Source organism: Sceloporus occidentalis, unplaced genomic scaffold (genome assembly GCF_023333645.1).
Source record: "Sceloporus occidentalis isolate IW3139 unplaced genomic scaffold, rSceOcc1.0.p SCAF_2, whole genome shotgun sequence".
NCBI lineage: Eukaryota > Metazoa > Chordata > Lepidosauria > Squamata > Phrynosomatidae > Sceloporus > Sceloporus occidentalis.
Genome location: NW_028316982.1, coordinates 93,604,450 through 93,617,324, shown reverse-complemented (window position 1 = coordinate 93,617,324; position 12,875 = coordinate 93,604,450). Strand labels below are relative to the sequence as shown.

The following is a 12,875-nucleotide window of genomic DNA, read 5'->3' as shown; positions in this document are numbered from 1 at the left end:
CCCATATCATGCATTGCGAATCTCCATTTTGTTCAGTCTTCTAATGCCACTTTTCACTCATAAAACCATCCATTCCTCACAACATGGAGTGGAATAGAAGAGGACTGTGGAGAGGGACAGTGAGGTAACTGGTCCCTACTCCTTTTCAGACTATTCTGAAGTTTCGTCGCCGGAGAGGCATGCCTAGTTTGTTTGAGTTATTAAAATCACTGTTATGTTGAAAGCCTCACCCTTACGACTTCTAAATAGTTTGTTTTCCCATGAAGTGGGAACATGGACCCCAAAGGAGGCCTTCCCAAGATTGGACCACCAACCCCACCCACACTCATCTTAGCTCAGTTTATGGAAACTGAGTTCAAAACAAAAGAGTAGTTTGTACTCAGTTACCTCAGCAGTGGGAGAGGAGAGTGGAGGAAGCAGAATCGTCCCCTTTCCAGTTTTGTCATTGTTGTTGTGTGCCTTCGAGTTAGGTTTTTGGGTTTTTTTTGTTTGTTTCGGTAAGATTTGTTCAGAAGAGGTTTGCCATTGCCTTCTTCTAAGGCTCAGAGCACCTGACATGCCCAAAGTCACCCAGTGGGATTCATGGCTGAGTTGGGAATTAAATACTGGTCTCCAGAGTCAAACACTGAAACCACTACAACACGAAAAGCAAACTACTGCAGCTTCATCTAGCTCATCTCTTTTTCCTCTTTAATAACTTTTGCCATCTTGACCACATTCTGATATCTCTTAGCCACATATATCCCATTTTTCATCTATTAAATGCTGGAGAATATGTTGTAATCAGAACTATGTTGGGAAACCAAAACAGCCATCTGATTCTCCGCCGTCACTGCTGCTATCTGCCTGCCTCCATATGCATTTTTTTTGCATATAAATATGCCACATATTTTCTTGGTTTGGCTTGAAGCTGTTCTGATCAGAGTGGAAAGACAAAGAAGGTGCTATGTTCTTGCAGGCACAACTCCAGGTTTGGCTGCACATATGCAGCAAGAGCAATTTTGTTGTTGTGTGCCTTCAAGTCGTTTCTGATTTAAGGCAAACCTTTCATGGGCTGAGAGTATGTGACTTGCCCCATGTCATTCAGTGGGTTTTTCATGGCCAAGCTGGGAATCGAACCCTGCTCTCCAGAGTCCTACTCCAACACCCAAACTTCTTACTGCATCTGGGCCAAGACCAAGTGGCACTCAGGGATCTCACTTAGAGGAAGCTCAGAATTTTCTGTGTCCTGTTTGTGAGGCCTGTTTGTGAATTTCCAAATAATTCCTTCCACTGTTCCTTAGGAAACAACAGATAGACCTGACTTTAAAGTAAATTCATTCCTCTCTTCCTCCTCCCTGACTTTTAAATATCTTAGCTGATGAAGAGATCTGAATATCTCAAATGTTTTCACCCTCCTTTGTTCCTTTTCGATTTGTCTAATAAAGTTATTGCCACAATATGGATTTATAATCCAATAAAATGCTTTTGAATTCTAGTTAGGCAATATGTTCTATTCCTTAAGACATATTATGATTACCAAATGTTTTATTTCAGAGCCGGCTTGATATGTATATAGCACATAATCCCGCAGGAACATCTGTACAGAATGGTCTTCATTGGCGCCAGGTATATTGACTTTTCATATATTCTATATTCATTATGATTTGAATCCACCTTCACTCATACACAGATTCAGTGTTCTTGTTATATGCCCTCGAGTCAACTTCAGTTTATGATAATTCTATCTTGGGGTTTTCTTGGCAAGATTTGTTCCAAGGAGGTTGCTATTACCTTCTTCTGAGGCCCAAAGTGTGTGGCTTGCTGACGATCACCCACTCGTTTTCCATGGCTCTGTGAGGATTTCAACCCTAGTTTCCTGTACTCCTAGTCCAGCACTCAAATCACTATCCAACACTGGCTATTACAATAGACCGACTCAGTTTGATGGAATGCATATTAGCCATTGATATTAATAGGTCTACTCTAAGGACAACTAATTCTGGATCCAACCCTATATGTTTATTAAAGCATCCATCCATAGCAGAAAAGAATAAATATTAATATTAATAAATTAATTAATTTTCAATTCAATTCATATTCTTGAAGTATGAAAAGGAGCTAATTTACACACATCTCAATCCCATTGGAATAAATAAAATTAGTCATGTATTTTTTTTCAGTAATGGAGAAGGAAAACATCTTATCATGGGTTGATCCTTCTCATTTCTCTGGTAGACAGAAAACTGACTTAGAGGGAGTCACCACCAGGGGAGCAACCCCCACCATTGTGTTGTTGTTGTTGTTGTTGTTGTGTGCCTTCAAGTCATTTCTGTCTTACAGCAATCCTAAAGTGAACATATCATGGAGGTTTTTGGCAAGATTTGTTCAGAGGAGGTTTGCCATTGCCTTCCCCTGAGGCTGAGAGCATGGAGATTATCGCACTGCGTTCTGAGAACGTTCCTATCATCACGTGATGAGAACATTCCTGGAACAGATATTACTGCATTAGTAAACTAGAACGTGATCAGAACGTGATCAGAACTGCATTTTACCGCACAGCGAAACCGTTCTCAGAACGGTTTGCTGTATTACGTTTTGTGGGCTGTGTTCTGATGACGTCGCCACTCAGAGGTTGGACGGCTCGGGAGAGGCGCTGCTCCCAGGAAAGAGGAAAAAGGGAGGCTTGGCTTACTGAAATCCCTCACCTCCCTTCCCCATAGGAATCAATCCAAAAATGGAGGTTAAAAAAGAGCAAAGAGCCCTTATGGGTCTTCATCTGAGGAGGCAGAGGTTGCTTGGCTATGGGGATGTCCTGCCATCTCTCCCTCTCCCCTCTTTCCCCATAGAAATCAATCCAAAAACGGAGCTTAAAGAGCAGAGAGCCCTATGGGTCTTCATCTGAGGAGGCAGAGCTTGCTTGGCTATGGGGATGTCCTGCCATCTCTCCCTCTCCCCTCTTTCCCCATAGAAATCAATCCAAAAACGGAGTTTAAAATCTCTCCCAGATGCAGACCCAAAGGGCTTGCCTCTGCTCCTTTTAAACTCAGTTTTTGGATTGATTTCTATGGGGAAGGGAGGTGGGGGATTTCAGTAAGCCTAGGGACTCTGGCTGGGAGAGTGCTTCTCAGCCTCACTGAGAAGTCTTCCCTCCGAAGATTCTCTTGGGAGGAAAGGAAGGCAAGCATCCCCCCCTCCCATCTTGTCTTCCCTCCGAAGGGAGTCTGAGGATTCTCTTGGGAGGGAAGGAAGGCAAGCCCCTATAAAATGCTGGGGCTTCATATGCTGGCATATGTTTGAAGAAAATAGGATAAAACTTATGTAACTTGATGGGCCAAGGGCAGAGTCCCCTCCTTGGCAGCCTGGGCTTTAAGGGAGCTCCACGGAGGTCCCTTCAAGCGGAAGGAAAGGGAGGGGACTGGACCAAGGGCAGAGCTCCGGCAGCCACTGCAGCTCTTTAAACCAGTTAGAAAAGAAGAGTCCTCTGCTGTCATCCCATTTCCCCTTTTTGGCAGCTTGACACCCTTTTGCTCCTGTGTGTGTGCATGTAATGTGTGCCTTCAGGTTGTGAGCTTCCCTCCCCGATTTAACTCTTGTCTGGCTCTTTGCTATGGAATTCTGGGAGTTGTTTGCTTGCTTTTCTGTGGTGCTCCAAACAGAGGAGCTTTTGTGGGTTCCCTCCTGGAGGGAAGGAGGAGAAGGTCCTGGGCATCCCTGCCTCCTGCATTGTGACAGCACAGGAGCCCCACTGGACATGACACTAGAGGCCCCCGCAGAAGCAGCCAGACCCTCTCCCTCTTGCTCTCTGCTCTGGCCCCCCTGTTTCCCTCTCTCTTTCTCTCTCTTTCCCTTCTTTCCTCTTTTCTCACTTGTCCCAACTTTCCTCCCTTCCCTCCCTCCTTCTTTCCCCCCTCACACACACACACCTTCCCTCACTGCAGTCGCTCGCCTGCCTGCCTCCCTCCCTGCCTGTCATTCTTTCAGCCAATCAGGAGACGGAGGAATGCGAGAACGGATTTGAGAACAGATAAGAATATCGCACACACTTCTGTTGGAACGTTCTCATCACGTTTCAGCTCTCTGGGAACACATTCATATCTGTACCCTCCTGGAACACATTTGGAACACATTTAAGCGTTCTGAGAACCCGATTGGAACACATACGTGCGGTATACTCAAATGCGTTCCGTTCTCATCACGGGATGAGAACGTTCTCAGAACCCAGTGCGATAATCTCCCATGTCTCTTGCCCAAGGTTACCCAGTAGATTTCATGGCATCCTTCACTCTATTTCCTGTCTCAGCTTTGTCTAAGCTGTGTTTTCCTTTTTCCACTCATTCCTTTGCTTTATTTTAAAGACTTTAATCTTTCTATCTTTCCTATATTTATAATCTGCTTTCTCCCACCTTTAGCCTTTTTTCTAAACCTTTGTCTTTCTAACCTTTTCTGTGGAGGCAAGGCCAGGCAGGGAGTGACAGCGATGAAGTGGTACTGTGAGATGGATTAATTCTAGGGTCATGAAGATGGTGGGGATGCAGGAGGGTCTCAAAAGTGGTTCTCTCATCCTTGCAGCATGCCTACCCTACCCTTGCCATAGGGATCCTATGTTTTTTGGGGGGAACATTTGAATATCTACATGGGGCTACCCTTGTGCTTAGTTCAGAACCTTCAGTTAGTATAGAATATGGCAGCCAGGTTGGTCACCGGAAAATCTAGGAGTGACCACATAACACCCATCTTAAAGTCATTCCACTGGCTGCCTATTGGCTTCCGGCTACAGTACAAGGTGTTGGTTATCACCTTTAAAGCCCTACATGGCTTGGGTCCAACCTATCTGAGGGATCACCTACTTCCATATAGAAGATTTTCACACAGCATCGCTATATTGTTCCTTTAACGTCCCAAAGCAAATCACTCCTTTGTTACAACAGTGCCACTGGCTGCTGGTTTGTTTCTGGGCACAATTCAAAGTGCTGGCTTTGATTTATAATGCCCAATATGGCTCAGTCCCAGGTTATCAGGAGGAGAATGTGCTTCAGTATAAATCTGGCCATTTCTTGGTATCCTGGGGAGGCCCTTCTCCCTGACCATTACTCTCACAATATACCTGGTGGGAACATGGGAAAGGTTTTTCTTGGTGGTTCCTCCCAGGCTCTGGAATTCTCTCCCTAGATAGGTTAGAATGGCAGCCTCCTTTCTATCTTTATGGAAGCAGGTGATGACTTTGGGTGCACCCAGACTGATTGAAAAGTCCCTGATTTTGTCGCTGGGCTTTTCAATTTTATATTGGGATAAACTAAACCAAAACATGGAGCTGGTATTAAAAAGTCTCTGATTGTACCAGGGGTTAACAGGAAATATTCTCTCATAAACAAAATGCATATGAGTCTCCAAAATAAATCAGAAAAAATGGGGACATAATCTGAGTGTTCTGGTCTTTTTATTCCGTCTCAATGTGCCCATTTTTGTTTTAGCAGAGCTTTGAAGACTGACTGCTTAAGGTGAATGGGTCTTGCATAATATGCTGTATTGTCTAGTTGTCACTTTCTTATGAATGTTATGTTTTTAATTTTATTGATACTTTAATAGTCTTTTTAACTTTGATATGAGATACTTTTTTAGCTATGTTTGTTTTAACTGGTGTAAACTGCCTTGCGTCCCCAGAATGGGGAAAAGGTGGGTGATAAAGAAATAGGAGGGGAGGGGGGAGAAATTTCTTTTATTTCACTGAAATTAAAGTATGACTAATATAGTTTAGCTCAGCCTCTATGTGAATACTGAGGGTGTAATTTTTCACTAATTTCAGCATGGAATGAGTAATTTTTAAATGTCTTTATTTATTTATTTCTCAGAACACAGCATTCTCAACACAGGAAACAGCATTTCTAGAATAGAACATAACAGAAACTGAATTGTAAAGATTGTCAAGATGAGACTGAGAGAGTGTGACTTGCCTAAGGTCACCCAGTAGTTTTCCATGGTTGAGGAGAGATTCAAACTCTCCAAAAGCCATAGTTCAATGCTCAGGCCACTACACAACACCCTAGAAAATACCAATTATTATAAAACACTAACCACAATTCTATAAACTTTTTAACTCTAGATTCGTAATTCAAAGCTGTTTCAAGCATATGACTATGGATCCACAGAAAAGAATAAGAAAAAGTACAATCAGGTAGGACAGTAAAAAAAAAAGGTATTATGCAAAATAGTTAGATGCTATCCAGGACTAAACAGACCGGGCCATGACTCTCTGTGGAGTTCTGACTGCCCATAATGTTTATAATCCCAGGCTGATACATCTTGAAGGAGGTTGCTGACTAGTCCATTCTGGCAAATTTTATGATGCCCCAGTGGGGTAGCCATGTCAATCAATTACGGCAAAAATCAGAGAAGTGACACCTTAAAGACATAGATCTGGTCCAAAGAGCTGCAGCCAAGTTGTTAACTGGAGCTGGCTACAGAAAGTGTACAACTCTCTTGTTTCAACAGTTCCACTGGCTGCCAGTCTATTTCCAGGCACAATTCAAAGTGCTGGTTTTGACCTATAAAACTTGGGCCCAGGTTATTTGAAGGACCGTATCTCCCCGTATGAGCCCACTAGAGTCTTGAGATCATCTGGAGAAGCCCTTCTCTCTGTCCCACCACTCTCTCAGGCACATTTGGTGGGAACAAGATAGAGGGCCTTCTCAGTGGCTGCTCACAAGCTTTGGAGCTCCATCCCTAGAGAGGCCAGGATGGCAACATCCCTACTATCCTTCCAGTGTCGGGTGAAGATGTTTTTGTGCAGTCAGGCATTTTAAGCTGATAAGGGCTGGGTTTTAAATGTTGTGCAATATAAATTTTAAAGTGTGTGTTTTTAACATGTTACATTTTAATCTTTAACTGTTTTAACACTTACAATTGTTTAATCTTTTTAAATTTTATATTTATCTATTTTAATGTTTTACTGTTTTTAAATTGTATTGTTTTATATTGTTGTTTGCCACTTTGAGTCCCTACAGTGGGAGAAAGGCGGGATATAAGATAATGATGATAATAATAATAATAACTACATCACACAGTTATATTAAATTCACACTGAATTTATCACACAGAATTATGTTGAATTCATACTGTGACAAGGGATCTTTATTTTGGATCAGCCCAAGGAAAGATCCCAAGAAATATTAGTTCAAGCATCTTCTAATTGTGCATATCTACATGTTTATGACAGCCACAAGCTATTCAAAGGGCATGCAGAACAAACAAATACAGTAGGCTGTTATTCTTCTTATACACCTGAATATAAGGAGAACAAACAAATAGAGGGTAACTACAAATGTATGCTACACACATACATACAATTTTGTCAGCTCGAAAGATTTCTATAAGAAATTTTTAGTGATGCAAAAATGCCTATTTTGTTATATATTTGAAAATCTAGCAATGTCAAACCCTTTATTGTTTTTCCCCCAGACAACACCTTTAATCTACAAACTAGAAGATATAAAAATCCCCCTTGCCATGTGGACAGGTGGGCAAGATTTCTTTGCAGATTCAAGAGATATAGCAATGTTGTCCTCACGGATAAGTAACCTTATTTATCAAAAGCATATTCCTGAATGGCAACATCTAGATTTTGTATGGGGGCTTGATGCACCAGAGAAAATGTACATGGAGATCATTGAGATTATGAAGGCATATCCATAATTCCAATAAGAACTGTTAAGAAGTTTTCATCAATTAGTATATGTACACAGAAATGAAAAGTGTATAATACTACACAATATTATTTTAAAACCAAAGTGAATTAGACCTCATTTACGTAATGAATAAATATCCAGAATCCATCTTGGTGTTGTTTCTTTAAAGTCTACAGCAAAAATAAAAATAAAAAGGTGGGGAGGGGCACAAGTACAAGGTAGAGGTTACTGAGATGATGAAGAATTCACTAAAAGCTGATTGGGAGGAAGTGTGTGAAATTTTTGCTATCTCTTTGTTTATCATAAATACTCGTGTACACATTGGCCTCATGTATAAGTCAAGGGAAGAATTTTGATATGACCCATGGATAAGTCGAGGGCAAGACTTAGGGGCAGCAACAAAGAATGTAAAGGGGGGGAAACACCACTTCCCTCCCTTCTTCTCTGGACCTCTCCCAACCATCTAACACCACTTCCCAGGTGCAGGAGGAGATGGTTTAACATTGGATTGAGTCTCTGTTTGATGGGGAGAGAAGGCTTTAACATCTTATTGGGAAAGGAGGAAAGTGGAGTTAAATGGGGGATTTGGTGGGGAGAGAGATCCAGAGTAGGAGGATGGGGAGAGAAGGTTTTAAAATTGTATTGAGGAGAGAATCATCTCTTTCTCTCACACACACACACTCTCTCTCTCTCTCTCTCTCTCTCATCCACAGCCTATGCAGCTCTTTCAGAGATCACTGCCAGGCATGGAGAGTGGGGCATGGGACAGGACCTTTCTAAGCAGTATTAATGTATTGACCCATATATGTCAACCCAGGATTTTAGGGTCAATTTTGGGGCATCCATTTTTTAACTTATAGTTGTGTATATATGGTAATCCATCTCAGTAAGCAGATCTTCTAATGTTGCTGATATTTAATAAAGCGGTAGAGTGGGGGAAAGTATTTCTACAGTGCCTTTCCTTTGCATTATTATGAGGTCTCAGAAAGCTGATCATTCTGGAGAGGGGCTAGTCTAGAACAGCCCAAGAATGCTTGCATGTCATCTGGACTGCTATAACCATATACTTTGGGTTTCTGTTCCACTCTCTCTCTCTCTCTCTCTCTCTCTAATATCATACATGAAATGAGGAATTCTTCTTCTGTATTACACAGCACTTGCTACTGTGTAATGTTTATAGTGATATATTACCCCTGAGGAAACAGTGTGGTGTAGTGGTTAGAACATTGGACTACAGCTCTGGAAACCATGATATGAATTCCCACTAGGTGACCTTGGGCAAGTCACACACTCTCAGCCTCGGAGAAGGGCAAAGGCAAACCTGCCAAGAAAACTTCAGGATAAGTTTGCTTTAGGATCGCCATAAGTCAGAAATGACTTATAGGCACAGAACAACAATACTGACTCACAACCCAGAAATTAAGAAGTGAGACTCAGAGTTGGATGGAGTAGGACCACAGCTTCATTTAACACGTCCATCTGAGGTTGGCAGTACAACCTAATTGCTTTAACAAGGCTCACATCATTTTTACCACCCAAAACTTATAGTACTTTCTTTGAAAAAAATCTGTCCTATAGATTATTACCAAGCTGAAAAGTAACTTGCTCATATTGTACACATACCACTTTCATCATAACTCATTATGCTGTTTTGTTTCCTTATTACTTTTCAATAAACTTCCCACTGTCTCAGGGTGCATCTACACTATAGAAATAATGCACTTTGACAACATTTTAAGTGCTATAGCTTCATCCTATGGAATCCTGGGATTTGTAGTTTTAAAAGGTCTTTAACCTCCTCTGTCAAAAGAGTGCTGGTGCCTCTCAAAACTACAAATCCAAGGAGTCTGTAGGCTGGAGCCATGGCAGTTCAAGTGGTGTCAGACTTCAGTTTTTCTACAGTCTAGATGCACCCAAAGTGCTGAAGGGGAAGAAATGCAAATGACAAGAGAAGGCATAGTGGTCTACAGGGCATTTGAGATAACCATTTAGTGAAGGGGGGATCCTGGCTCTTTTGTGCCTCATATGTCAACCTGTGAGACATGAGAGTGTTTCTGAATTCAGAGCATCCTGGAAGATTCCTCAGTTCAAGTAGATCATTTCCAAATCGAGGGGAGGGGATCCCTCTATAGGGGAATTGATGTATATCTAATTACCATATATACTCGTGTATAAGTCCACCTCATGTATAAGTCGAGGTGGGGTTTGGAGGCCAATATTATGGGTTTTAATATGACCTGTGGATAAGTTAAGGGTGCAGTCACAGTCCCTCTGCTCCACTTGCCTCTTGGTGCTCCTCTGAGTGGCTGCTGCCCCCGAGTAGGGTTGCCATATCCCACCTGGGGGCGGGACTTTCCCAGTTTGGGGCGGGGCCACACGGTCCCACCCCAGTTTGGCCCCACCCCCAGGACTCCCCCCCCAGCGAGGCCCTGGAGGCAGCTCCACCCCTCCCCATGGCTGTGTGCCACCTTCCCGCCTCCCTGCCTGGGATAGCCTAGAGAGCAGGTCTTCAGGAGACCTGCCACTCAGAGCTATTGGCCAGCCCACTTGGTATATATACCCTGCAAGAGGCCTTACTTTCCAGGTTACAGTGAGGGGAAAAAAGGCCATAAATGGTTCCTGTTTCCCTGGGAGTCTAAATGCCTCATCTTTTAAATGTATAGCACTCAGTATTCTTGTAATTCTTTATCACAGGATCGTTTTTGAGGCCCTAAACACCTTTCCTTGTAATATGCAAATTTCTCCCAAAGCTGACCAATGGGAAAGAAGCAATCAGCCCTCCATTTGGGTTGGTTTTCAATGGCTTGGTGAAGGAAGAGATTTTGCCTTGTAAGTTGCTGGTAAATAATAGAAGGCTTTGGGGTAGCAAAAGGCTGCAGAAATAGTTTTACCCCCCCTTAAACATCCATGGCTCAGTGCTATGGGATTCTGGGAATTGTAGTTTCTTGTGGCACCAGAGCTCTTTTGACAAAAGGAGACTGAATGGAGGCGTTGCCTGGCTGGGGGCAGAGCCTCTTGCCAGCAGTGAGAAGGCTGCGATGATGAGGAAAAGCAGGGGCTCCTCTGGTGGTCCTGGCCACTTCCCTTGGCTCTCTCCCTCCTCCTCCTCCTCCTCCTCCTCCTCCTCCTCTCAGAGCTCATTCACACTCCCTGGCTTTGCTCTCTCCCCCCCCCCCCTCTGCACTTTGAGACCCCTTTAACTGCCAAAGCTCAATGCTCTGGAATTCTGGGGTCTGTGAGGCATTTGGCCTTCTCTGTCAGAGAGCTCTGGTGCCACAATAAACTACAATTCCCAGGATTCCATAGCACTGAGCCCTGGCAGTCCAAGCAGTGTGTTTTGGACACAGAGATCCTCCAAATGAATCCAGTCCCTAGCTTTTATATCTCTCACACACACTGCAGGAATAATAACCCACTTTGAGACTGCTTTAACTCAGTGCTAGGGAATCCTGGGAATGCTAGTGTTTGGAAGACATTGAGACTTCTCTGTCAGTGATGGCTCTGAGGCCACAATAGACTACAATTCCCAGGATTCCCCAGCACTGAGCAGTCTCAAACTGGACCATTTCCTCAGTGTGGATGCACCTGGGGAGGAATTCTGGGCACTGCAGTTCAACTACGTTTGGAGGGTTATGGGACTCCCTGTCAGAGATAGCTCTGGGGCCACAGTGTACTACAATTCCCAGCATTCCCCAGCACTAACCCAGGACAGTTAAGTCACTCTCGAAGTGGATTATTTCCTCAGTGTGGAACTCTGGGCATTTCAGTCCAGCATTGTTTTATTTCTGCAGTGTGTTTTGGACCAGAGACAAGGTGACCAGGCATCCTCCTCCTTTTCCAGGACATGTCCTCTTCTGTCAAATTTCAAAATGTCCTCCATTTGGATCATGGCTAAGAAGCATGGATTTATAAGTACATGGGTGTTTTTAGCTTTTATTTTTGGCCATGTCCTACATTTTTTTTGCTTGGGTGCCCTACATTTTGGGGTGAGGGCATTGGTCACCTTGGTCAGAGAGCTTTCCAGGGGTTAACTGCCATTCTGCTGTGGTGCTGGAACAAACCACCATTCCCAGAATTCCATAGCATTCAGGCAAGACAGTTAAAGTGGTCTCAAACCAGATTATTTCTCCAGTGTAGATGCAGCCCAAGCCTTTTGCCTCTCTTATGCCTGAGATTTCAAAGCCCAGCCTTGGCACCACAACAAACTACAAATCCCAGGATTCCATAGGATGGAGTGACGAGAGTGAAAGCAGTGTGGCAGCAGCCTAAATGTGCTTAATGCAGTTCTTAACATGGTGCACCTCTTGCCTACAGAGTCTCACAAGACTTTTTTGTTTAACTACTTGTACCCATTAACTCCATTTCATGTCTCCTTTATTTAGTGGGGAGGAATACAGACAAAACAAGCCAAAATGAAGAAAAACCAAAGTCCCTTGACCAAAGGGTTTGGTTGTGGAATAAGCCTCTGAAATATGCAAGAGGCAATGTTAAAATAAAGCAGTGTTCAATGCCCAAAGGTGCTGTTTGGAATGGGGAGAGGGGGGTGGCCAGAAAGGGAAGTACATTTCTGCAATCTGTCTACGAATAATGTCAAAATGTCCTCCATTTTGATCATGCCTAAGAAACATGCATTTCTATGAACATTTCTAAAAAAGCCTGATTTTTTTCACGTGTCCTCCATTTTTAAAAATGTGTCCTACATTTGAAAATGTTGTCCTGCATTTGTCCTACATTTGTCCCGGTTTGGAGGTCCTGACTTATGGCAACCCTACCCCCCCCCCCCCCGAGACTTCCCTGCTGCTCTGCTTGCCTTTTGGTGCTCTGTGAGGGCAAGCTCCAAAAAGCCATCTCTGCTGCCTTCCCCAGTGCTCCCTCTCCCATGCTTCTCCCTTGGGGCTCTCTAACTCAAAGTGTTCATAGAATCATAGAGTTGGAATAAACCCCAAGGGCCATCCAGTCCAATCCCATTCTGCCATGCAGGAAATCCAAATCAAAGCATCCCTGACAGATGGCCATCCAGCCTCTGTTTAAAGACCTCCAAAGAGGGAGATTCAGATTTTTTTTGCTCCTTTGTATATTTTGGAGAGGAAAGAGTTAAAGAGAGGCTCCTTTCTCCCCCACCATTTCAGTTTGGGCTCTCCAGCAAGTCTTAAGCTTCTGCCCCTTTAAGAACAGAGCAGCTAGTAGTTCCCAAACTTTGCTCCTCCAGGT

The 12,875-nt window shown here is 43.4% G+C and overlaps 1 protein-coding gene across 1 annotated transcript in view; it reads left to right on the top strand.

Moving 5' to 3' along the window:
- Positions 1 to 7,794, top strand: part of LOC149318715 (lipase member M-like) — a 33,204-nt gene extending 25,410 nt beyond the window's left edge. The window contains exons 8-10 of the mRNA XM_089510340.1: positions 1,537 to 1,608; positions 6,083 to 6,154; positions 7,438 to 7,794. Of these exons, the coding sequence (XP_089366466.1) occupies positions 1,537 to 1,608; positions 6,083 to 6,154; positions 7,438 to 7,671 (378 nt within the window). The 3' untranslated portion in view covers positions 7,672 to 7,794. The remainder of the gene's footprint in view (positions 1 to 1,536; positions 1,609 to 6,082; positions 6,155 to 7,437) is intronic.
- The last annotated feature ends 5,081 nt before the right edge of the window (positions 7,795 to 12,875 follow it).